The sequence below is a fragment of the Pristiophorus japonicus genome, unplaced genomic scaffold, assembly GCF_044704955.1.
Source record: "Pristiophorus japonicus isolate sPriJap1 unplaced genomic scaffold, sPriJap1.hap1 HAP1_SCAFFOLD_1190, whole genome shotgun sequence".
Taxonomy (NCBI): domain Eukaryota; kingdom Metazoa; phylum Chordata; class Chondrichthyes; family Pristiophoridae; genus Pristiophorus; species Pristiophorus japonicus.
In genome coordinates, this window is record NW_027250854.1 from 43,157 (window position 1) to 70,784 (window position 27,628).

The 27,628-nt window shown below is 48.7% G+C and overlaps 1 protein-coding gene across 1 annotated transcript in view; it reads left to right on the forward strand.

Moving 5' to 3' along the window:
- LOC139242068 (SEC14-like protein 5) overlaps nt 1-27,628 on the forward strand; it is a gene marked incomplete at its 3' end in the record, with an annotated part of 67,334 nt that overhangs the window by 18,111 nt on the left and 21,595 nt on the right. The window contains exons 3-5 of the mRNA XM_070870213.1: nt 10,095-10,244; nt 11,584-11,715; nt 12,284-12,412. Of these exons, the coding sequence (XP_070726314.1) occupies nt 10,095-10,244; nt 11,584-11,715; nt 12,284-12,412 (411 nt within the window). The remainder of the gene's footprint in view (nt 1-10,094; nt 10,245-11,583; nt 11,716-12,283; nt 12,413-27,628) is intronic.

Genomic DNA, 27,628 nt, shown 5'->3' on the forward strand with positions numbered 1-27,628 from the left:
GATTGTCAGTATTCCACACTCGTTGTACAGTGAGGAGACCTCAACAGTCACCCAGCCTAATAAAGTTCCACTTTCCTGCTCCCAGAGTTGGATTCTCATTCTGTCAGGCAGTCTTGTATACAGAGACTGGCGTAGATTTTCCGATCGGGGGTTAGTCACATGGTACCTGACCATTAATGTGATGATTCACCACCTCCCCACCATCCCGATTTTTGGTAGTCATTTACTTAACGTGGCTCCAGTCCCAACCTAAATTGCATCTGGCAATCGTTGCTTGCTGGTTGGGGGGCACCAGAAACCTAAAGTGCTGCCTACAAAAAAAGGTTAATTTAACGTGACGTGGCCACTTAAATGTAAGTGGCAGCATGTGGAGGCAAATATGTCGGTAGCAATTACAAAGGCTACTAATATTACTGTAGCTACCCTTGCCTTTGCAAAGATCTTTGGGTAACAACAGTCCCTGGCAGCACCCAGTGAGCCGAGACAATAGAACATACATAACAACATAGGAAATCGGAGCAGGAGTAGGCCATTTGGCCCCTCGGGCCTGCTCTGCCATTCAATAAGATCATGGCTGATCTGATCTTGGCCTCAACACGACTTTCCTGCCCATTCCCCATAAGCCTTGATGCCCCTATAGTTCAAAAATCTGTCTATCTCCACCTTAAATATATTCAATGACCCAGCCTCCACATCTCTAGGGGTAGGTAATTGCAAAGATTCACGATCCCCTGAGAGAAGAAATTCCTTCTCATCTCCGTTTTAAATGGGTGACCCCTTATTCTGAAACTATGCCCCCTAGTTCTAGATTCCTGTACGAGGGACACTGATCTCTGTGACACCACATAGTGTGGCGGATGAGATCAGCAAGTCCACGTTTACCACAAAGATCCTAATGGGAAAGGATGAGCCTCTCGTCCACGTCTATGCAAAGCATCTCGTCACCTCCGTGTCCAAGGAGTCCGGGAACAAACCGGTGCTACTTGCACTGGCCCTGAAAGATGTGAACGTGGACAGTATTAAGTCTATCAAACAGTTGATTCAGAGTTGCCGACTCTGGTGAAATCTGCTGACCAGACATCGGGGCTGAGACTAAATAACAAACACGAGCAAAAGAACACTGTGTCTTTTCTTCATTTTTCTAAACTCCAATGAGTAGAGGCCCAACCTGCTCAACCTTTCTTCATATGTCAACCCCTTCATCTCAGGAATCAACCTCATGAACCTGCTCTGAACTGCCTCCAATGCAAGTATATCCCTTCTTAAATAAGGAGACTAAAACTGTACGCAGTACTCCGGGTGTGGTCTTACCAACGCCCTGTACAGTTGTAGCAAGACTTGTTTACTTTTATACTCCACCCACTTGTAATAAAGGCCAACATTCCATTTGCCTTCCTAATTATTTGCTGTACCGCATACTAACTTTTTGTCTTTCATGTACAAGGTCCCCCAAATGCTGTACTGCAGCATTTTATAGTCTCTCTCCATTTAAATAATAATTTGCTTTTTATTCTTCCTACCAAAGTGAATAACCTCACATTTTCCCACATTATATACTCCATCTGCCAAATTTTTGCTCACTCACTTAACTTATCTATCTATATCCCTTTGCAGATTCTTTGTGTCCTCCTCACAACTTGCTTTCCCACCTATCTTTATATCATCAGCAAATTTGGCTACAGTACACTCGGTCCCTTCATCCAAGTCATTAATATAGATTGTAAATAGTTGAGGCTCCAGCACTGATCCCTGCGGCACCCCACTAGTCACTGTTTGCCAACCTAAAAATGACCCATTTATCCTGACTCTCTGTTTTCTGTTAGTTAGCCAATCCTCTATCCATTCTAATATATTCCCCCCAACCCCGTGAGCTCTTATCTTGTGCAGTAACCTTTTATGGGGCACCTTATTTACTGCCTTCTGGAAATCCAAATGACTACATCCATTGGTTCCCCTTTATCCACCCCACTTGTTCCATCCTCAAAGAATTCCAGCAAATTTGTCAAGTATGATTTCTCTTTCATAAAACCATGCTGACTCTGCTTGATTGTATTATGATGTTCTAAATGTCCTACTATTACTTCCTTAGTAATGGACTCCAGCATTTTCCCAACGATAGATGTTAGGCTAACTGGTCTATAGTTTCCTGCTTTCTGTCTCCCTCCTTTGTTGAATAGGGGCGTTACATTTGCGGCTTTCCAATCCGCTGGGATCTCTCCAGAATCCAGGGAATTTTGGTAGATTACAACCAATGCATCCACTATCTCTGCAGCCACTTCTTTTAAGACCCTAGGATGCAGGCCATCAGGTCCAGGGGACTTGTCCACTTTTAGTCCTATTAGTTTGCCTAGTTTTTTTCTCTAATTATAGTGATCGTTTTAAGTTCCTCCAACCCTATAGCCCCTTGATTATCTATTATTATTGGGATGCTTTTAGTGTCTTCCACCATGAAAACCGATGCAAAATATTTTTTCAAAGTCTCTGCCATTTCCCTGTTTCCCATTATTAATTCCCCAGTCTCATCCTCTAAGTGACCAACTTTTACTTTAGCTACTCTCTTCCTTTTTATATACCTATAGAAGCTCTTACTGTCTTTTATTATATTTCTTGCTCGTTTACTCTCCTAACCGATCTTCTCCCTCTTTATTATTTTTTTCGTCGTCTTTTGCTGGTTTCTAAAAGTTTCCAATCCTCTGGCCTACCACTAATCTTCACAACATTATATGCCTCTGTTTTCAATTTGATATCATCCTTAACTTCCTTAGAAAGCCACGGATGGTTCATCCTTCTCTTAGGATTCTTTCTTTCTCACTGGAATATATCTTTGCTGAGAGTTTTGAAATATCTTCTTAAACGTCTGCCACTGCTTACCTACTCTTTAATCTATTTCCCAGTCCACTTTAGCCAACTCTATCTTCATACCTTTGTGTGGAAGATGTGAACGGAGGGAACTGGGCCTGTGACCAAGGGATGAAGCAGTATGATATTTCCCCCTGCCCCCCCCCCTGTTTGATACCTTGCAAAAGTGGAGGTGCTGCAGAATGAGGGGTATCCAGGAGTGTGGCCCTGCTTGCCTCTCCAGGGTATCCTTCCGTGGGACAGTGTCGCAGCCTGTCTAGAAGAAGGCAGAGGGAGACCTACTGGTGTAATAGCAATAACAATTTATATTTATATAGCACCTTTAACTAGTAAAACATCCCAAGGCACTTCACAGGAACGTTATCAAATACCGAGCCACATAAGGAGACATTCGGATAGGTGACCAAAAGCTTGATCAAAGAGGTAGGTTTTAAGGAGCGTCTTAAAGGAGGAAGAGAGAGATAGAGACTTGGAGATCTTTAGGGAGGGAGTTTCAGAACTTAAGGCCTAAGTTTCTGAAGCACGGCCACAATGGCAGAGTGAAGAAGAGCAGGGATGCGCAAGAGGCCAGAATTGGGGGAGCACTGAGACGTTGTGGGGCTGCAGGATTTACACAGATAGAGAGGGGCAAGGCCATGGAGGGATTTGAAAACAAAGATGATGTAATGTATTTGCTTCAAGAGTTCTTTGCTTAAGAATTCATAGCAACATATTGCTATTAAAAACAAATTGGTTTATTAGCCAAAGGTTTAACAATCACACTACACATTACCAGTTCATCTACCAGGCTCACAACCACCTGCCTCATCGTGGATCCCCTGAACCCAACTGGCTGGGGTTTTATTGAGTCTTGTGAACATCACGTGACTGGTTAAGCCACTCCCAACTCAACAGCTCTACATTATTTTAGTTAGAACTTTAAATCAAGTACCCCCTTTTTGTAAGGGCACTAGAACCCATAAATGTTCAAATTAACATAGGAACTTTACCAAATTAAATTAAAATTCTGTTCCCGGGAGCAGCTGTACAACTATTTTGTTGTGAACAATAAAAATCATTAAATCAAAATCAAGCGCCCCCTGATTAAAGGGGGAGGCACACGCCAAACACTTTTCAAGTGCCCCCTTGGTTTTTCTTAGTTTTTTTTGAGGGCACTGAAACACAAATTATACAAATGCCCCCTGGCTAAAAGGTGGTTGGTGGGGTGGGGGGGGGGCGCGGGGGCACTAAAACCGGCACAATAAACAAATTAAACTTTAGACAAAAAACATCAAATTAAAATTTGGGTGATGATGCACTCCAGTCCCTCCAGCGCCCACCTCTCGCGGAAGGCCGCGAGCGTACCGATGGACACCACATGCTCCATCTCCAGGGACACCCTGGCTCGGATGTAGCCATGGAAGAGAGGCAGGCAGTTGGGCTGAATGACCCCCTCGATCGCCCGCTGCCTGGACCGGCTGATGGCCTCCTTGACCATGCCTAGGTGCAGTCCTACGAGGAGGCCTTCCGACCTGCCCGCTCCCCTCCACACAGTGTGTCCAAAGATCAGGAGTGTGGGACTGAAGTGTAACCAGAATTTGAGGAACAGCCCCTTCAACTATTGAAAGAGGGGCTGCAACCTCACACATTCCATAAAAACATGGAACACGGACTCCTCCAGATCGCAGAAATTGCAGGCGGCCTGGGAGTCCATGAACCGACTTAAAAACCTATTGCATGGGATTCCCCCACGTAGAGATTTTTCCATTGGGGACCCTCGTTGTCATGTATGTAACCATCATGCAGCGGTAACCTTCATGTAACTGTAATCTTCATGCAACTCCTGTACACTGTACTTATACCCTAGAAATGCACACCCTGACCACAGGGGGTGAACTTATGGGAGACACTCCTCACTTGGGTTTCCAGGTATAAAAGGGGAGGTCCCACCCAGGGTCAGCACTCCTTGGTCCTGGGAATAAAGGTTAAGGTCACGTAGTGACTGTGTCTGCAGTACATGCCTCGTGTGAGTTTGTAGTAAGCTGCAGGGACACCACATTTGGCGACGAGAAACGGGAATCACCGAACCACGAGGATGGCCACCGGTAGCACAGAGGAACGTTAATGTATGGGTGAGGACTGGGACGACTTCGTGGAGAGACTCCAGCAGAGCTTTGTCACGAAGGACTGGCTGGGAGTGACAGCGGCTGACAAGTGGAGGGCGCATCTACTGACCAGCTGCGGACCACAGACCTATGCGCTGATGAAAGACCTGCTCGCACCCCAAAAGCCAGTGGACAAGTCCTTTGAAGAGCTCAGCCAGCTGATCAGTGAGCATCTCAAGCCGGCGAGTAGCGTACACATGGCCCGGCACCGGTTCTACACACACCAGCGTCGGGAGAGACAATACATCTCAGACTCCGTTGCGGACCTGCGGCGCTTGGCCAGTCTCTGTAAGTTCACAGACGCCTGCAGGGGGGAGATGTTAAGGGATTTCTTCATTGAGGGCATTAATCATGCCGGGATTTTCAGGAAGCTCATAGAGACCAAGGACTTAGAAGAGGCGGCGTTGATAGCTCAGACCTTCATGGCAGGGGAAGAGGAGAGCAAGCTAATTTACATGCGCAGTCCTGGTACTAATGTGGCGATGGACCAGGGAGTTAACATGGTGAACGCGGCTTGGGACCCCGCAGGCAGGCAAGGGCATTTCAAAACCGCCCAGGCAGCAACAGACTCTAGGGTGGGCCCGCAACAGGGACAATGGAAAGGGGATCGGCAATTCACGCCATCACGAGGAACAATGCGTCCCACGATGGGACCATTAACACCCACCATCAGAGTGGTTAGAAACAACCAAATGGGCAATCAGAGAGGAATGCCTGGTAACAGTCCTTTTGTTAACAACAATCTCAGCTCATGCTGGAGGTGCGGGGGTAGACATACTGCAAAAAGCTGCAGGTTTCAGCATTATACCTGTAGGATTTGTAACGTCAGTGGATACTTGGCCAGGATGTGCAAAAAGGCTGTAGCAAGGCTAATCTGCGAGACAGGAACCAGACGAGGGGTCTGCAATGCAGGATGATGCCTGGGGAAAAGCCATGGATGCTGAAGTTCAGCGGGTTCATGTGGCTGACGTCCACAACTCATACACTAAAACGCCACCCATGATGATGGTGCGCATGGAGCTGGATATGGGAGCTAGCTAGTCACTTATGAGCGTCCAACAATTTGAGAGACTATGGCCACACAGAGCTAGCAGGCCCAAACTGGAACGCATTGAGACGCAGCTACGGTCGTACACCAAAGAGATCATCCCAGTGCTAGGCAGTGCAAACTTGGTAGTAACACATAATGGATCACAGAGCCGGCTGCCACTCTAGATCGTCCCGGGAAATGGCCCCACGCTTTTGGGGCGGAGTTGGCTCGCCGAGATGAACTGGAAATGGGGGGGATGTGCACGCCATTTCATCTGTGGAACGAAGTTCATGCTCACAGGTCCTACAAAAGGTCGGGTCACTGTTCAACCCAGTGTCGGAATGTTCATGGGCACTAAAGTAGTGATACGCATCACTCCGGACGCCAGACCAGTGCACCACAAAGCCAGAGCCGTGCCGTATGTGATGCGTGAGAAAATTGAAAGTGAATTGGATAGGCTGCTCATAGAGGGCATAATTTCGGCTGTTGAATTCAGCGACTGGGCAAGTCCCATCGTTCCTGTCCTCTGCTGATGGCTCGGTCAGGATTTGTGGCGACTACAAAGTCACCATCAACCGAGTGTCGCTGCAAGACCAATACCCGCTCCCGAGAGCGGAGGACCTTTTTGCCACGCTGGCAGGTGGAAAGCTGTTCACGAAGTTGGACCTCACTTCGGCCTATATGACTCAGAAACTGGCTGAAGAATCCAAGCTTCTGACCACCATCACGACGCACAAGGGATTATTTATCCACAACAGGTGTCTGTTTGGCATTCATTCGGCGGCAGCCATCTTTCAGAGAAACATGGAAAGCTTGCTCAAATCCATTCCTGGAACAATCGTATTCCAAGACGACATCCTTATAACGGGTCGAGACATCGAGGAACATCTCCACAACCTGGAGGAGGTGCTACGCCGACTGGACCGGGTAGGCTTGCGGCTGAAAAAGGCCAAGTGTGTGTTTTTGGCCCCAGAGGTCGAGTTTTTGGGCAGGAGGGTTGCCGCAGACGGGATCCGGCCCACTGAATCAAAAACTGAGGCGATCTGCCGGGCGCCCAGGCCCGGCAACACATCGGAGTTGCGATCATTCCTGGGACTTTTGAACTATTTCGGGAACTTTCTGCCGAACTTAAGCACATTGTTGGAGCCGTTACACATGCTCCTGCGTAAAGGTAGTGAATGGCTTTGGGGGGACTGTCAAGAACGGGCTTTCAATAAGGCGAGGAACCTGCTGTGTTCTAACAAACTGTTGACTTTGTATGACCCTTGTAAAAAAACTGGTTTTAACGTGTGATGCATCATCCTAAGGGGTTGGGTGTGTGTTGCAGCAGGGGAATGATGACGGCCGATTCCAACCGATGGCTTATGCCTCCAGGTCACTCTCCCAGGCAGAGCGTGGATACGGCATGGTCGAAAAGGAAGCACTCGCTTGTGTTTACGGTGTGAAAAAGATGCACAGTACCTTTTCGGTAGACGGTTCGAGCTAGAAACGGACCACAAGCCGTTTACATCCCTGTTGTCCGACAGCAAGGCTGTCAATGCCAATGCGTCAGCTCGCATACAGCGATGGGCTCTCATGCTGGCTGCGTATGAGTACACCATACGGCACCGGCCAGGCACTGAAAATTGCGCTGACGCGCTCAGCAGGCTTCCACTGGCCACCACTGAGGGGGTGTCGGAGCAGAGCGCCGAAATGGTCATGGCCGTTGAGGCTTTTGACACCGCAGGCTCCCCCATCACAGCCCACCAGATCAAACTCTGGACCAACAGACACCCCCTCCTATCCATGATAAAGATATGTTCTGACTGGGGATTGGGCGCCCGCACACGGGGCGTGCCCCGAGGAGGTCAGACCATTTCAGAGACGGATGGATGAGCTCTCCATCCAAGCCGACTGCCTGCTATGGGGCAGCCGAGTGGTCATGCCCCAGAAAGGAAGGGAAGCGTTCATCAGGGAACTCCACAGCGAGCACCCTGGCATCGTGTTAATGAAGGCCATTGCCCGGTATGGTGGCCGGGGATTGACTCAGACCTGGAACACTGGGTTCGCAGGTGCACGACGTATGCCTAGCTGGGCAATGCCCTCAGGGAGGCCCCACTCAGCCCGTGGCCCTGGCCCACCAGGCCATGGTCATGTATTCACATAGACTATGCGGGCCCATTCATGGGGAAAATGTTCCTGATCGGTGTCGCTGCATAGTCAAAATGGATCGAGTGCATCATATAAACTCGTGCACGACATCCATCACCGTGGAGAGTCAGCGTACGGCTTGCCAGACATCCTGGTCAGCGACAATGGCCCGTGTTTCACCAGCCATGAATTCCAGGAGTTTATGTCGGGCAATGGTATCAAACACGTCCGGACAGCGCCGTTCAAGTCGGCTTCCAATGGCCAGGGAAACGTGTGGTCCAAGTCATAAAACAGGGCATGCTACGCATCTAAGGACCCTCCCTTCAGTAGCGCCTATTGCGCCTCCTGCTGGCCTAGAGGTCCTGCCCGCACTCGTTCACGGGAGTCCCGCCAGCGGAACTCCTCATGAAACGCACGCTTAAAACGCGGCTGTCCCTCATTCACCCAGCCCTGGCAGACATTGTTGAGGGCAAGTGCCAGTCCCAAACCGAGTTCCATGATCGAAACTCAAGGGGGAGGTGTATAGAAATGGATGGCCCCGTATTTGTTCTTAACCATGCTTTGGGACCCCAGTGGCTTGAGGGCACAGTAATTGGCAAAGAAGGGAATAGGGTCATAGTAGTCAGACTAAACAATGGGCAGATATGCCGCAAACACTTGGACCAAGTAAAGAAAAGGTTCAGCATAGACACGGAGGAACCTGAAGAAGAGCATGAGATGTCACCCACAGCGCTGCCAGTGGACGAGCAACAAGGACAGTCCACAGCATGCACAGTCCCTGCGGCCAGCCCGGACAGGCCGGAATCACCTCAGGTGACAGAGATGCATGCCACGGCCCAACCACCAGAGCCCCAACTGCGGCGCTCCACGAGAGAGCGTCGACCACCTGAAAAACTTAACCTTTGACACAAAAAGACGTAAGGGGGGGGGGGGGGGAGGTGATGTCACGTATGTAACCATCATGCAACGGTAACCTTCATGTAACTGTAACCTTCATGCAACACCTGTATGCTGTACTTATACCCTAGAAATGCACATCCTGACCACAGGGGGTGAACTTGTGGGAGACACTCCTCACCTGGGTTTCTAGGTATAAAAGGGGAGGTCCCACCCAGGGTCAGCACTCCTTGGTCCGGGGAATAAAGGTTAAGGTCACGTAGTGATTGTGACTGCAGTACAAGCCTCGTGTGATTTTGTAGTAAGGTGCAGGAACACCACACTCGCCTCCTCCAGACGACAAAATGGTGCACCATACAACAGCTGTACAAACCCGTGAGCATACATAAACAGATGAGAATGTTAAAGTCGATGCATTGCCTGACTGGGAACCAATGTAGGTCAGTGTGTCATGCACTCTATCATGCATATTAGTTGCAGGTGACCTAACAACAGCTGGTACAGCTGTGTTGACCTGTAGCTAATCCCGCAATGTTGTTGGATATTAGGTGCACCTCTGCCTGTAACTATGAGGGAGGGTACTGGTAGGTGGGCACAGTTTGACACAGGGTCACAAGCGCTAACTGGCATCCTTCCATTGCTCATCCACCACATACCTTAGTTAACATAATAAAGGGGAATTCCCATTGGGAAACTCCCAATATCTTGGACAGATCAGTAAGAAATGGAAGTACTGGCCCGAAGCCTCACACGAAGAATAGTCAGTTTGGCGAGGGACTGGAGGGTTGCCGCTCACTGTTGAGCTGGAGCCCAGCAAGAGGCACGGCCTTCAGGAGGAGAGGGAGAAATTGGCAAACATAAGCAAGCAGCTGATGTGACGCAGAGGACCTGGAAATGGCTGTACTGTTGCATTTGGTCATTTCACCAGTTATTGCGAGTCTCGGCTGTTGATTTGATTATCAATGCTAGGGAAAGCCCAGGGTTAAGCCCTGTTTATTCCTTTGCTCACTGAAGGAATGATCTTTCTATTCTAGGCTTATGAAAAGAGATTCCCGACGTGCCCGTTGATCCCGGTTTTCCTGGGTAGTGAGAAACTCAGTGAATACAAGAGTGAAGATGAATCGCTGCACATTGTGGAGAGGAGCTGCAAGCTGAATGTGGATGCACCACGGCTGCTGAAGAAGGTGAGCGAACGTTGTAATCACCAAATCCAGCTCTTACAGGCAACTCATCACAGTGGACCAGGAGCATCAGACTTGTGCTTGCCTGACCCGGGCTGGGAGTGTCAGACCTCTGCTGGGATGGAAACGGGGTATCAGACCTCTGCTGGGATGGAAGCGGGGTATCAGACCTCTGCTGGGATGGGAGGGGAGTATCAGACCTCTGCTGGGATGGAAGGGGAGTATCAGACCTCTGTTGGTATACGCAGGGAGTATCAGACCTCTGCTGGGATGGGAGGGGAGTATCAGACCTCTGCTGGGAGTATCAGACCTCTGCTGGGATACACTGGGAGTATCAGACCTCTGCTGGGATGGGAGGGGAGTATCAGACCTCTGCTGGGATGGGAGGGGAGTATCATACCTCTGCTGGGATGGGAGAGGAGTATCAGACCTCTGTTGGGATACGCTGGGAGTATCAGACCTCTGCTGGGATGGAAGGGGAGTATCAGATCTCTACTGGGAGTATCAGACCTCTGCTGGGATACGTTGGGAGTATCAGACCTCTGCTGGGATGCGCTGGGAGTATCAGACCTCTGCTGGGATGCGCTGGGAGTATCAGACCTCTGCTGGGCTGAGAGAGGTGTGTCAGGGCTGGGCTGAGAGAGGTGTGTCAGGGCTGGGCGGGGCAGGGCTAGGCTGGGTGTATCAGACCTGTGCAGGGATGGACAGGAAATATCGGACTTCTGATGGGCTGGGTGTATCGGACCTGGATTAGACTGAGAGTAGCGAACCTTTTTTTTAATGCAGCGAGGTTGTGATCTGGAACACACTGCCTGAAAAGGAGGTGGAGCAGATTCAATAACAACTTTCAAAAGCGAATTGGATAAAAACGTGAAGGAGAAAAATTTGCAGAGCTATGGAGAAAGAGCAGGGGAGTAGGATTAATTGGATCGCTCTTTCAAATAGCCGGCACAGGCATAATGGGCCGAATGACCTCCTCCTATGCCGTATCATTCTCTGATTCTATGACCTATGCGGGGCAGGGCTGAGAGTATCCAGAATATCCTGGGCTGCGTTTTGAGCATTGGACTAGGGCAGTGTTCAAGAGTATTGGACTCGTTCTGGGCCTTTCTTCTGCCATTTGAGTCTCTGCCTGGTGTCCCCTTGCGATCTGGCTGTGCCTGTTTAAAGAGGCAGTGCCTCTGTGCCTGTTTAAAAGGGCAGTGTCTCTGTGTCTGTTTAAAGGGGCAGTGCCTCTGTGCCTGTTTAAAGGGGCAGTGTCTCTGTGCCTGTTTAAAGGGAGAGTGTCTCTGTGCCTGTTAATAGGGCAATGCCTGTGACAAACCTCTGTGACCCATTGCAGATTGCAGGGGTGGAATATGTCTACTTCATCCAGAAGAACACAGTAAACTGGAAGGATCGCACATTGCTGATCGAGGCTCACAACGAGACGTTTTCCAGCAGGGTCCTCGTCAATGAGCTCTGCAGTTACAGCGTGAGTTGCAGACTCCGGCAGCTAGGAGCTGTGCTGGATCACTGTGTATTTTAAAATTCGGTTTTAAACATGAACCTCTCTGCCTTGCTCTCCTTTAAGACGCTCCTTAAAACTTACCTCTTTGGTCACCTGTCCTAATATCGCATTTGGCTCGCTGTCAAATTTTGTTTAATAATCGCTCCTGTGAAGTGACGTTTTACTATCTTAAAGGCGCTATATAAATGCAAGTTGTTATGTACGTTGGCCGTGCTTTCGTGTTTGTGGGCTTTCTACTTTCTGGCCTCTGTTTGTTTGGTTGCTGTTTGTGTTCTGTCTGCACGATGCCTACGGTCTGTTTGCATGTTGTCTTGACACCGTGCGTTTGCATGCGGTCTCGACATCATGTGTTTGCATTCTGTCTCGATACCGTGTGTTTGCATGCTGTCTCAATACCGTCTGCATTTCCTGCATTGGCTGCATTACTGGGGCTTGCTGTGTCCACGCCAGTGAGCAGTTGGTGCAGAGACCGAAGGGGGAATTTGTGTGGGTCTCGGTTTTAAACATGTCCATGTCGATTTCCCTGCTCCAGGTTCACCCTGACAATGAGGAATGGACTTGCTTCGAGCAATCTGCATCGCTGGACATCAAGTCATTCTTTGGGTTTGAAAGCACGGTGGAAAAGATTGCAATGAGACAGTACACTGCCAACGTTAAGAGGGTAGGAGACTTTCCTGTTCTCTCCTTCAGTGACCCAGTGCAGTGGGGGCTAACACGATTATGGACAGATGGTGCAATGAATTCGATTTCATCCCTTAGATATAGGTGTAGTTCTGGTCACCACATTACAGGAAAGATGTGATTGCACTCGAGAGGATACAGAGGAGATTTGCCAGGATGTTGCCTGGACTGGAGAATTTTAGCTGTGAGAAAAGATTAGATTTGCTGGGGTTGTTTTCTTTGGAACAGAGGAGGCTGAGGGGAGACCTCATTGAGGTGTATAACATTATGAGGGGCCTAGATAGAGTGAATAGGATGGACCTATTTCCCTTAGCAGAGGGGTCAACAACCAGGGGTCATAGATTTAAAGTAATTGGTAGAAGGTTTTGAGGGGCATTGAGGGGGAATTTCTTCACCCAGAGGGTGGTGAGGGTCTGGAACTCACTGCCTGAAAGTGTGTTAGAGGCAGAAACCCTCATCATTTAAAAAGTACTTGGATGAGCACTTGAAGTGCCTTAACCTACAGGGCTACGGACCAAGAGCTGGAAAGTGGGATTAAGCTGGATAGCTCTTTGTTGGCCGGTGTGGACACGATGGGCCGGAATAGCCTCCTTCCGTGTTGTAGATTTCTATGGGCTCAAGTTTCCCCAATGCCGTTTTTTGCTGTATTACAAGAGTTACGCCCATTTTTTGGGACCACGACTACTCCAAAAAATAACTAGCAAGTTTCCCTGTTCTATTTTTTGAAATTGGTGCCACGCAGCCTGTCCTGTAGCTTCGGGGGGTGGAGCCTAATGTCTGCGCTGAAAAAACGATGCCCTCCCCTTCTGCGTATGCGTGAAAAAAAATTAATGTTTTTGACGTGACTGCTATGGACACGCATGCCCAGTACCGCTCCCGGTCTGCATTCGGCCATTTTTAAAGCGCCAGTTCTGTGTGAGAACTTTAATTCTCATTGGAAAAATCGGAGCTGCAATACAAAATGCAACGCGGCTCAAGGACCAAGTATTTCTCACAGGATGAAGTGGAGGCACTGGTTACTGTGATTGAGGCCAGATGGCACGAGCTGGACACCAGCAGTGGTCACATAAAAGTTTCACCAAAAGAAATGAAGAAACGCTGGAACCAACTTGCAGAAGGTTACTGTGCAATGGTGACCACCCGGAAGTCTGGAGGCCAGTGCAACAAGAAGTGGCAGTGGTCAAATAGTTAGTGTAAGTAATATTTTAATTTATTCACTGGAATTGCAATTGTAAATGTGACCATCTGGATATGTCCCACCCACCCTCTCTAACAAGTTATATTTTCATCTTTGCAGAGGAAAGTGACACACAGCAAACAAGAAAGAACAAAAGCGAAAGAACTCGAACAGGAGGAGGCCCGGCAAATCTGCACCCACTGACACACTTGGAAGAGAGGGTCGCTGCTTTGAAGGGTCCTGCCTGGAGAAAAGCAACCACCACTGCACAAGCTGGGCCCACACTCGAGGGAGAGGTAAGTCCTGCAAATTCCACAGTTTGGCTTTGCTAAATGTTAAGTACTGCGCGGGCTAGCCATGCTTCGGTTCATGGGGATGTCTCTGTCAGCTATGCTTTGGTTGATGCAATGTGCTATCATTCATCGTGGTCCTTCTAATCAGCCTGCTGCCTGCACTGTGTGAGCATACTCATGCCACCCACCCTGCCCCCTCCTCTGCTGCTAACCATTTGTCTGTTCTGTTATATTTTGCAGAACCTGAGGCCAACTCTGATGAGGCTGAAGCGGATGCAGAAGATTCAGACGAGGGCGAGTCTGAAGAGGAGAACATCTTTCAATCCCACCTTCCAGACCAAGAACATGGGGGTGAGGGTGAGGGGGAGGATGAAGCCCTCACTGTTGTACTCTGGAGGAGGTGCCACCCATTGAGGTGCTAGCCGCTTCCCTGAGTGGTACGAGTGTTGGGACATTCCATGGTTTCTCACAGTCCGAGGCTGTGGGTCCCAGTGAGATGCAGCAAGCCACACCAGGGTGAGGAGGGGAAGGAGAGCTCGACAGCGCTCTCCTGAGGTGCAGGATCTAACAGATGTGGTTCAGATGACGGCAATGAGTGCGGAGAGCATTGACCTTACACGATTACTCCTGGACACCATCAGTGGGTGAGTGATGAGGTATTGGGGCTGTCGGGAGAAGTAACAACACTCTCACGGGAAATGGGAACACTGTCCTGGCACATGAGGGAGGGAATGTCACAGGCAGCGGATACAACGTTGGTGCACATGAGGGAGGAATGTCGCAGGTAGTTGACACACTGTCAGGGCACATGAGGGAAGGAATGTCAGAGTTAGCTGCTGCAATAAGGGAACACGCCCAGACTCTGTGCCCATTGACAGAATCAACTGCCACTCCCACTCCAATCCCAAGCCGGGCCTTCCACATTACCACCTGCCGCCTCCTCACCCATCCCCCCCACCCCCCAAGTCAAGAAGTGCGCATTACCCGAGATGTTCGAAAGAATAAGCTTGGTACCAACTCAAGAAACGCTGCGCCACCGCCTGTGGGCAGGGGTGGAGTCAACAAGACCAAGCGCAGCGGGCGGTCTTGGAATAAGGTGGAGGAGAGATGGGTGTAGGCTTTCTTTGCTGCTGCTGCTGCTGTTATTGTAACTTTCTCAAATTAAAAGTTTTTTATAAGTTATGTAAATTTACGTTTAAAAGTTTGTAAGTGATCTTAAGATTTTTAAGTGATCTTAACTGAAAACTTTAAAGTTTGATTCAAGAATATTTTCATTAAAGTTAAGTTAAGTGCAAACAAGTGTTTGTTAAACATTTGAATAAAATATATTTTAAATTATAACTGAATCATTTCCATTGTTTGTTCCATTATTAACAACTTTTTGAAGTAAAGAAGAATCATTTCCATTATTTGTTCCATTAACACAACACGATATTACGGAACAGCTCCAAACAGTAAACATGGTCCATTTGGAATAGTTACCATTGAGCTTTCAGGCAGCAAAGCGTTCACGGATGAGCTGCTGGCGCAAGGCTCGACCAATCATTAAAGGGGCACAACGGCCCGCCCTCCTCCGCTGTCGTGCTCCGGGTTCAGGTAGTTGCATGGCTTCCTCGTCGTCTTCCTCGTCATCTACATCTTCCTCCTCATCAACCACTCTCACCTCAGGTGGGTCTTCTACTACCAGCTGCTGCTGCCTCATGATGGCTAAGTTATGCAGCATGCAGCACACAACAGTGAACTGACCGACAATCTCAGGGGAGTATTGCAAGTAGCCTTCAGAATGGTCCAGGCATCAGAAACGTTGTTTCAAGATGCCACTGGTCCTCTCTATGATGCTGCGCGTCACAATGTGCGACATGTTGTATTCCTGGTCAGCTTCCGTCTGGGTTATGCGTAGGGACGTCATGAGCCAGGTGGCGAGGCTGTAACCTTTGTCTCCCAGTAGCCAGCTCTGCCCTTCTGGCTGCTGCTCAAACATGGCAGATATAACACTCTCGCGTAGGATGAACGCATCATGGGTGCTCCCAGGGTATCTTGCATCAACTGACATGGTACGATGTATGTCGTCACACACGAGCTGCACATTCTGTTCCTGTACATCTTGGAATCCTCCAAAGGTGCTTGCAAGGCGATGTGGGTACAATCAATGCAGCCCTCTACGTTTGGGAAGCCAACAATCCTGGGAAAGCCCACAGCCCTGTCACGCATTGCCTTGGCGGTCATGGGTAACTTTATGTTATTCCTCTGGGCATATAGTGCAGCAGTCACCTGCCGAATGCAGATATGTGTTGCATGTTGAGAAATGGCACACACATCCCCAGTTGTGGCCTGGAATGATCCAGATGCATAAAATGAAAGTGCAGCTGTAACCTTCACTTCAACTGACAAAGCAGTCCTCCTGACACTTCTAGGTTGCAGGTCTGCTTTTACTAACTCACAGATCTCGGTTATAACTTCTTTGCAGAAACGTAGCCTTCTGACACAGTCTGCATCACTCAGGTGCAGATATGAACGCCTGTCTCGATATACCCGATGTGGGTAAGGCCTCCTGCCCAGCACCCTACGTGCTCTGAGGTTCCTCATGCGATGCTGTCGAATCAGTCGTCTCCTCCACAGCACCATCATGCGGAAGGCTTGCACGAGGTATGGCATTGTCAATATTGCCCCCATAATTAAATTGCAAGAATGCAAGAAGCTCCAAACAGCAGGACAAAGGACTTACAGCTTCTTTCCTCTCTCTCTCCCCCCAAGGTTGATACCCTAGTATGGACTACACTTTGGTCTGCGCATGCGCAATAGGCTTAGAACGGGAAGCTAGGCGTTCAATGAAGACATTTGGGGCAATGAAGTTTAATGCAATTCTTTAATTTTAGATTTTTTTCAAAGTACCACCCCACCACTGGGCTTGAGCGTCAGCGGGCAGAATCATTCCCTCGCCCGGACACGGGCTCGGCTTCCACCCCCACCCCACCCCGGGCTTCTTTCAAAGCCGAGCTCCTGTGTCCGGGCGAGGGAGCGATTCTGCCGGCCGACGCTCCGACCCTCGAGCCCGGTGAGGCGACGGGGGTGGTACTTTGAAAAAAAAACAAAGAATTGCATTAGACTTCCATTTTCTCCCTTTTGACTTTGAAAAAATGAAGCTTCATGATGCATATTCTTTGTCTTCTCGACTCCCTCCAAAACTTTGCCTGAAAACAATGGCGTCTTTCTGCGGCAATTTTTTAACGTGCGCTGGTTTTTAAGTGCCCAGGAGGTTTTTTGGGAGTGGTCACATACGCCGTCCTAGGGAAAGTGTAAATTGGCCAAACTTGCTTAAATGTGAAAAACTTGCGCAGATATCATATGACGCAAAAAAATACTAACCTAAAAATAAACGTAACTAACTGAGTTACGCTGGCACAGAAACTTTGGGGAAACTGGGATATTTTAATTTATGCCAAAAAAAGCGCCGTGCGCCAAAAAGCGACGCAGATAACTGGGGAAAGTTGAGCCCCATGATTCTATGAAATTCAACCCAAATTCATACGATGGAAATCTCCTTTTTGCACTGGGTGTAAGGGTCCTTTGTGAAATGGGTTTGATACGGTCAGTGTTTCCTGATTCCCTTTGTGGAGCGGACAGCAAACGTGCTTTTAAATCACCAGATCATCTCAAATCCAACAGACCGTCAATCAGGATTCAACTGGCCATGTTCTAGTGAGGCGCTTCGCAATAACTTTCCAGCACCACATTCAAGTATTCACATGTGTGAGCCTAAACAGCAGATTATTCAACTACAGGGCACCATAGCTGAACCCAATCCTGTCCTTCCTTGGACTCCAGGTACACACACTTTTCCGCAGTGTGATCAGGAGCAGGAACTCTGGCTGATTTTCTCCTCAGCCCAGAGAAGCTGGACGCAATTGTAGCAGCCTTAACTGCTACCTCGGCTGGGAACAAACTGAGAATTTAATCAGGCAGCACCTGGCCTGCTCAGGGCCTCACTACGTGGTGACTTCACCCACTAAAAGCCCTCGGGAGTGCTACATTTGAATCATTTTAACAAACATCCCATTGGGTAATTTGATATTAAAAAAGAGCTTGCATATTAATACCTCATCAGAGCTTTCAAATACGCTTTACAAACAATTAATTGGCAGGGTAGATACTGAGAGATTGTTTCTGCTGGCTAGTGTCTAGAATCATAGAAGTTTACAAGCATGGAAGGAGGCCATTTCAACTCATCGTGTCCGTGCCGGCCAATAAGAGGCTTTCCAGCCGAATCCCACTTTCCAGCTCTAGGTCCGTAACCCTGCAGTTTACGGCACTTCAAGTCTATTGTGTTCCTAACACAGGTGAGGCTGCACACAGGGAGGTTAAAGTAACAGTGACCTCATTCTTTAATAAGACACTCCAGAGTGAGGAACAGGCCTTAGGGGCCGGCTTATATACAGTGCTCCCAAGGGATGCTGGGATCCCTTGGGACTTCAGGGGATGAGCTCCCTGATGACCTTATTTAAGGAAGGATACACTGGCTTTGGAGGTGGTACAGAGACGATTCACTAGGCTGATTCCGGAGTTGAGGGGGTTACCTTATAAGAACATAAGAATTAGGAACAGGAGTAGGCCATCTAGCCCCTCGAGCCTGCTCTGCCATTCAATAAGATCATGGCTGATCTGGTCGTGGACTCAGCTCCACTTACCCGCCCTCTCCCCGTAACCCTTAATTCCCTTATTGCTTAAAAATCTATCTATCTTTGACTTGAAAACATTCAATGAGCTAGCCTCAACTGCTTCCTTGGGCAGAGAATTCCACAGATTCACAACCCTCTGGGAGAAGAAATTCTTTCTCAACTCGGTTTTAAATTGGCTCCTCCGTATTTTGAGGCTGTGCCCCCTAGTTCTAGTCTCCCCCACCAATGGAAACAATCTCTCTGCCTCTATCTTGTCCATCCCTTTCATGATTTTAAATGTTTCTATAAGATCACCCCTCATCCTTCTGAACTCCAAGGAGTAAAGACCCAGTCTACTCAATCTATCATCATAAGATAACCCCCTCATTTCTCGAATCAGCCTAGTGAATCGTCTCTGTACCCCTTCCAAAGCTAGTATATTCTTCCTTAAGTAAGGTGACCAAAACTGCATGCAATACTCCAGGTGCAGCCTTACCAATACCTTATACAGTTGCAGCAACACCTCCCTGCTTTTGTACTCCATCCCTCTCGCAATGAAGGCCAACATTCCATTTGCCTTCCTGATTACCTGCTGCACCTGCAAACTAACCTTTTGGGTTTCATGCACAAGGACCCCCCAGGTCCCTCTGCACCACAGCATGTTGTAATTTCTCCCCATTCAAATAATATTCCCTTTTACTGTTTTTTTTCCCAAGGTGGATGACCTCACACTTTCCGACATTGTATTCCATCTGCAAAACCTTAGCCCATTCGCTTAACCTATCCAAATCTCCTTGCAGCCTCTCTGAGTCCTCTACACAACCCGCTTTCCCACTAATCTTAGTGTCATCTGCAAATTTTGTTGCACTACACTCTGTCCCCTCCTCTAGGTCATCTATGTATATTGTAAACAGTTGTGGTCCCAGCACTGATCCCTGTGGCACACCACTAACCACTGATTTCCAACCGGAAAAGGACCCATTTATCCCGACTCTCTGCTTTCTGTTCGCCAGCCAATTCTCTATCCATGCTAATACATTTCCTCTGGCTCTGCGTACCTTTATCTTCTGCAGTAACCTTTTGTGTGGCACCTTATCGAATGCCTTTTGGAAATCTAAATACACCACATCCATCGGTACACCTCTATCTACCATGCTCGTTATATCCTCAAAGAATTCCAGTAAGTTAGTTAAACATGATTTCCCTTTCATGAATCCATGCTGCGTCTGCTTGATTGCACTATTCCTATCTAGATGTCCCGCTATTTCTTCCTTAATAGTTTCAAGCATTTTCCCCACTACAGATGTTAAACTAACCGGCCTATAGTTACCTGCCTTTTGCCTGCCCCCCTTTTTAAACAGAGGCGTTACATTAGCTGCTCTCCAATCCGCTGGTACCTCCCCAGAGTCCAGAGAATTTTGGTAGATTATAACAAATGCATCTGCTATAACTTCCGCCATCTCTTTTAATACCCTGGGATGCATTTCATCAGGACCAGGGGACTTGTCTACCTTCAGTCCCATTAGCCTGTCCAGCACTACCCCCCTAGTGATAGCGATTGTCTCAAGGTCCTCCCTTCCCACATTCCTATGACCAGCAATTTTTGGCATGGTTTTTGTGTCTTCCACTGTGAAGACGGAAGCAAAATAATTGTTTAAGGTCTCAGCCATTTCCACATTTCCCATTATTAAATCCCCCTTTTCATCTTCTAAGGGACCAACATTTACTTTAGTCACTCTTTTCCGTTTTATATATCTGTAAAAGCTTTTACTATCTGTTTTTATGTTTTGCGCAAGTTTACCTTCGTAATCTATCTTCCCTTTCTTTATTGCTTTTTTAGTCATTCTTTGCTGTTGCTTAAAATTTTCCCAATCCTCTAGTTTCCCACTAACCTTGGCCACCTTATATGCATTGGTCTTTGATTTGATACTTTCCTTTATTTCCTTGGTTATCCACGGCTGGTTATCTCTTCTCTTGCCGCCCTTCTTTTTCACTGGAATATATTTTTGTTGCGCATTATGAAAGAGCTCCTTAAAAGTCCTCCACTGTTCCTCAATTGTGTCACCGTTTAGTCCTTGTTTCCAGTCTACTTTAGCCAACTCTGCCCTCATCCCACTGTAGTCCCCTTTGTTTAAGCATAGTACGCTCGTTTCTGACACAACTTCCTCATCCTCAATCTGTATTACAAATTCAACCATATTGTGATCACTCATTCCGAGAGGATCTTTTACGAGGAGATCGTTTATTTTTCCTGTCTCGTTACACAGGACCAGATCCAAAATGGCTTGCTCCCTTGTAGGCTCTGTTACATACTGTTTTAAGAAACAATCCCGTATGCATTCTATGAATTCCTCCTCCAGGCTACCCCCTGCGATTTGATTTGACCAATCGATATGTAGGTTAAAATCCCCCATAACTACTGCCGTTCCTTTTTCACATGCCTCCATTATTCCCTTGATTATTGCCCGCCCCACCATGAAGTTATTATTTGGGGGCCTATAAACTACGCCGACCAGTGATTTTTTTCCCCTTACTATCTCAAATCCACCCACAATGATTCAACATTTTGTTCATTGGAGTCAATATCATCCCTCACAACTGCCCTGATATCATCCTTTATTAACAGAGCTACCCCACCTCCTTTCCCTTCTTGCCTATCTTTCTGAATCGTCAGATACCCCTGTATGTTTAATTCCCAGTCTTGGCCACCTTGCAACCATGTTTCTGTAATGGCCACCAAATCATACCCATTTGTAATGATTTGTGCCGTCAACTCATTTACTTTATTTGTAATGCTGCTTGCATTTAGGTAGAGTGTTTTCATCCTAGTTTTGAAACCATGATTTTTAGTTTTTACCCCTCTTGCAGCCCTTTTATATTCAGTGGCCCTTTTTGTTTCTTGCCTTTGGTTTCTCTGCCCTCCACTTTTACTCATCTCTTTTCTGTCTTTTGTTTTTGTCTCCTTTTTGTTTCCCTCTGTCTCCCTGTATTGGTTCCCATCCACCTGCCATATTAGTTTAACTCCTCACCAACAGCACTAGCAAACACTCCCCCTAGGACATTGGTTCCGTTCCTGCCCAAGTGCAGACCGTCCGGTTTGTACTGGTCCCACCTCCCCCAGAACCTGTTCCAATGCCCCACGAATTTGAATCTCTCCCTGCTACACCACTGCTCAAGCCACGTATTCATCTGCGCTATCCTGCGATTCCTACTCTGACTAGCACGTGGCACTGGTAGCAATCCCGAGATTACTACTTTTGAGGTCCTACTTTTTAATTTAACTCCTAGCTCCTTAAATTCTTCTCGTAGGACCTTATCCCTCTTTTTACCTATGTCGTTGGTACCAATGTGCACCACGACAACTGGCTGTTCTCCCTCCCTTTTCAGAATGTCCTGCACTCGCTCGGATACATCCTTGACCTTTGCACCAGGGAGGCAACATACCATCCTGGAGTCTCGATTGCGGCCGCAGAAACGCCTATCTATTCCCCTTATGATTGAATCCCCTATCACTATCGCTCTCCCACTCTTTTTTATGCCCTCCTGTACAACAGAGCCAGCCACGGTGCCATGAACTTGGCTGCTGTTGCTCTCCCCTAATGAGTCATCTCCCTCAACAGCACTCAAAACAGTGTATCTGTTTTGCAGGGGGATGACCAGATGGGATCCCTGCACTACCACCTTTGTACTACTCTTCCTGCTGGTCTTCCATTCCCTAGCTGGCTGTGGATCCTTCTCATGCGGTAAGACCAACTCACTACACGTGCCACTTATGTCATTCTTAGCATCGTGGATGCTCCAGAGTGAATCCACCCTCAGCTCCAATTCCGCAACGCGGTCCATCAGGAGATGGAGGCGGATACACTTCTTACACACGTAGTCGTCAGGGACACTGGAAGCGTCCCTGAGTTCCCACATGGCACAGGAGGAGCATATCACGTGACCGAGCTCTCCTGCCATGCCTTAACCCTTAGATACCCTTAAATTGGTAATAACAATGTTACAGTTTACTTACTGATATAAAAATAAAAAGAAAAGCTACTCACCAATCACCAGCCAATCACTTACCCCATTGGCTGTGACGTCACCTTTTGATTCCTTTCTACTTCTTTTTTGCTTTCTCTCCCGCTGTAGCTGCACCGGTCGCCTTTTATAGGCCGCTCCGACGCTGCTCCCACCTCTCGCCAACTGCCGCTGACTCTCGAGCTCCCGCTGGGCCTTTTATAGGCCGCTCCGACGCTGCTCCCGCCTCTCACCAACTGCCGCTGACTCTCGAGCTCCCGCTGGGCCTTTTATAGGCCGCTCCGACACTGCTCCCACCTCTCGCCAACTGCCGCTGACTCTCGAGCTCCCGCTGGGCCTTTTATAGGCCGCTCCGACACTGCTCCCACCTCTCGCCAACTGCCGCTGACTCTCGAGCTCCCGCTGGGCCTTTATAGGCCGCTAAGATGCTGCTCCCACCTGTCGCCAACTGCCGCTGACTCTCGAGCTCCCGCTGGGCCTTTTATAGGCCGCTCCGACGCTGCTCCCGCCTCTCGCCAACTGCCGCTTATGATGATAGGTTGAGTAGACTGGGTCTTTACTCGTTGGAGTTCAGAAGGATGAGGGGTGATCTTATAGAAACATTTAAAATCATGAAAGGGATAGACAAGATAGAGGCAGAGAGGTTGTTTCCACTGGTAGGGGAGACTAGAACTAGGGGGCACAGCCTCAAAATATGGGGGAGCCAATTTAAAACCGAGTTGAGAAGGAATTTCTTCTCCCAGAGGGTTGTGAATTTGTGGTACTCTCTGCCCAAGGAAGCAGTTGAGGCTAGCTCATTGAATGTATTCAAGTCACAGATAGATAGATTTTTAACCAATAAGGGAATTAAGGGTTACGGGGAGAGGGCGGGTAAGTGGAGCTGAGTCCATGGCCAGATCAGCCATGATCTTATTGAATGGCGGAGCAGGCTCGAGGGGCTAGATGGCCTACTCCTGTTCCTAATTCTTATGTTCTTATGTTCTTATGTGGCGGAACATGGGCGTGCATGCTTTACAGATACACAACATCACTCCACCCACAAAGTCAAAGTGAAAACTATTTACAAGGTGAGGTGGTCGGGAGCCTTTCTTTCCCTGGTGGACCGCCTCGGTACAAATGTCTGTTTTGATGTGTTGGCTGTGCCCTCGCTGGGCTGGCGTGTTGTTGGCCCTGCAGAGCTGCTGGGTGAGCCTGGCCTTGCTGGGCTGTTGGGCATGATGGGTTCGATTTCCTGGTCCGACGTGGTGTCGTTGATCCTTTGGGTGTTTGTTCTGGGCTCGAAAAAGGTGGTGTCTGCTGTGGGTTGTTCAGGGCAGTCTGTGAACCGCAGCCTTGTTTGGTCCAGGTGCTTTCTGCAAATTTGTCCATTGTCTAGTTTGACTACAAACACCCTACTCCCTTCATTAGCTATCACCGTGCCCGCGATCCATTTGGGACCATGTCCATAGTTTAGCATATACACAGGGTCATTCAGATCAATTTCCCGTGACACAGTGGCGCGACCATTGTTTACATTTTGTTACTGCTGCCTGCTCTCTACCTGATCATGCAGGTTGAGGTGAACCAGCGAGAGTCTGGTTTTAAGTGTCCTTTTCATGAGTAGCTCAGCCGGGGGCACCCCTGTGAGCGAGTGGGGTCTCGTGCGGTAGCTGAGCAGTACTCGGGACAGGCGGGTTTGGAGTGAGCCTTCTGTGACTCGTTTAAGGCTCTGTTTGATGGTTTGTACTGCCCGCTCTGCCTGCCCATTGGAGGCTGGTTTAAAAGGGGCCGAGGTGACATGTTTGATCCCATTGTGGGTCATGAATTCTTTAAATTCGGCACTGGTGATACATGGCCCGTTGTCACTGACCAGGCTGTCAGGCAGGCCGTGGGTGGCAAACATGGCCCTCAGGCTTTCAACGGTGGCGGTGGCAGTGCTTCCCGACATTATTTCACATTCAATCCATTTTGAAAAAGCATCCACCACCACCAGGAACATTTTACCGAGAAACGGGCCCGCACAGTCGACATGGATCCTCGACCATGGTCTGGAGGGCCAGGACCACAAACTTAGTGGTGCCTCTCTGGGCGCGTTGCTCAACTGAGCACATACGCTGCATTGCCGTACACAGGACTCTAAGTCAGAGTCGATACCGGGCCACCACACGTGGGATCTGGCTATCGCTCTCATCATTACTATACCCGGGTGTGTGCTGTGCAGATCCGAGATAAACGTCTCCTTGCCCTTTTTTGGGAGCATTACGCGGTTACCCCACAACAGCTCGTCCTTTCACCGCTGGAACGGCTTGATTGGCTCTTGCATTTCAACGGGGATGTTGGCCCAGCTCCCATGCAATACAGTTTTTTACTAGGGACAGCAGAGGATCTTGGCTGTTCCAAGTCCTAATCTGGTGGACTGTGACAGGTGATTTATCATTTTCAAACGCTTCCATGACCATCAACAAGTTTGCAGGCTGCGCCATTTCCACCCCCGTGGTGGGCAATGGTAGCCGACTGACAGCATCCGCACAGTTCTTGGTGCCTGGCCTGTGGCGGATGGTATAGTTAAACGCTGATAGCGCGAGTGCCCACCTTTGTATGCGGGCTGAGGTATTAGTATTTATCCCCTTGTTTTCAGCAAACAGGGATGTGAGGGGCTTGTGATCGGTTTCCAGCTCAAATTTGAGGCCAAACAGGTACTGATGCATTTTCTTTATCCAGAACACACACACACACACACACACACACACACACACACACACTAATGCCTCTTTCTCAATCATGCTGTAGGCCCTCTCGGCCTTAGACAAACTCCTGGAAGCATAGGCGACAGGTTGCAACTTCCCCGCAACGTTAGCTTGTTGTAATACACACCCAACTCGGTACAACGACACGTCACATGCTAGCACAAGTCTTTTACACGGGTTATACAATACAAGCAGCTTGTTGGAGCATGAAATGTTTCTGGCTTTCTCAAAAGCAATTACTTGGTTTTTTCCCTAAACCCAGTTCTCACCTTTGCGCAATGACACATGTAGGGGCTCTAAAAGGGTGCTTAACCCCGGTAGGAAGTTACCAAAATAGTTGAGGAGTCCCAGGAATGACCGCAGCTCCGTGACGTTCTGTGGTCTGGGCGCGTTCCTGATAGCCTCTGTCTTGGCTTCTGTGGGCCGAATGACGTCCGCCGCGATCTTTCTCCCCAAAAACTCCACTTCTGTTGCCATGAAGACGCATTTCGACCTCTTCAGCCGCAGCCCTATGCGATCCAGTCGTTGGAGGACCTCCTCCAGGTTTTGTAGGTGCTCGGCGGTGTCCCGACCCGTGACCAATATATCGTCCTGAAAGACCACCGTGTGTGGTACTGATTTGAGTAGGCTCTCTATGTTTCTATGGAAGATCGCTGCAGCCGACCGAATTCCAAATGGGCATCTGTTGTAGATGAACAGTCCCTTGTGCGTGCTGATGCAGGTGAGGCCCTTCGAAGACTCCTGCAGCTCCTGCGTCATGTAGACCGAAGTCAGGTCGAGCTTGGTGAACGTCTTGCCTCCTGCCAGCGTCGCAAATAGATCGTCTGCCTTATTGGTCCTATAGCGAGAAACGATTAATAGTTACTTTATAATCGCTGCAAATCCTGACCGTGCCATCACTTTTGAGTACTGGAACAATTGGGCTGGCCCACTCGCTGAATTCCACTGGGGAGATGATGCCCTTGCGTTGCAGCCTGTCCAGCTCGATTTCCACTCTCTCCCTAATCATGTGAGGTACCGCTCGCGCCTTGTAGTGAATGGGTCGTGCCTCTTGGACCAAGTGGATCCGCACCTTCGCCCCGGTAAAGTTTCCAATGCCTGGCTCAAAAAGGGAAAGAAATTTGTTAAGAACCTGGGTACATGAGGCCTCATCGACATGTGATAGTGCTCGGATATCATCCCAGTTCCAGCGGATTTTGCCCAGCCAGCTCCTTCCAAGCAATGTGGGGCCATCGCCCGGGACAATCCAGAGTGGCAGTTCGTGCACCATGTCCTCGTAGGTGACCTTGACCATGGCGCTGCCCAGGACAGTGATAAGCTCTTTGGTGTACGTTCTCAATTTCGTGTGGGTGGGGCTCAGGGCTGGTCTGAATGCCTTGTTGCACCACAGTCTCTCAAACATCTTTTTACTCATGATGGATTGGCTAGCGCCAGTGTCCAGTTCCATGGCTATGGGTAAGCCAATCAATTCTACGTTTAGCCTTATAGGTGGACATTTCGTCAAAAATATGTGCACCCCTGTACTTCAGCATCTGCCTCCTCTCTCTGAGGCTCGAAATTGCTTTGATCCACTATGGACCGATCTTCCTCTGCCACGTCGTGATTAGCAGATTTTGCAGAGCTTGCAGCTCATTTGCAAGCTCGTTGGAGGTGCACCATTGTTCCACAGCTCTTGCAAACATACCCTTTGAAGCGGCATGAATAGGCTGAATGGAAGTCTCCACAACGCCAACAAGGTGTGAATTGCCTTGCATTCATCCTTTGTTGGGGACTCTGAGTCATCTGGGTCACCTGAGGCCTGCTGGCAGTTGTAGACTCGTGGGTTCTGCCCTGTACATTTCTGCTCGCAAACACAGTTCCAGTTAATTTATGAACATTGCTAGCACTTGTGTGCTGAGAGATTTGTTTGGTGTTATCACTGGTAGACATAAACGCCAGTGCTATCGCAATGGCCTTACTGAGGGTCGGTGTCTCTGAATCAAAATTTTTCGTAGGATGGTCTCGTGGCCAATGCCCAGTACAAAAAAGTCTCTGAGCATTTGCTCCAGGTAGTCATCAAACTCACATTGTCCTGCAAGTCGCCTTAGCTCGGCAACGTAGCTCGCCACTTCCTGACCTTCAGATCTCTGGCACGTGTAGAACCGATACCTCGCCATCAGCACGCTCTCCCTCGGATTAAGATGCTCCCAAATCAATGTACACAGCTCGTCATATGACTTATCTGTGGGTTTCACCGGAGCCAGAAGATTCTTCATGAGGCTGTAGGTCGGTGCCCCGCAGACCGTGAAGAGGACCGCTCTCCTTTTTGCAGCGCTTCCTTCT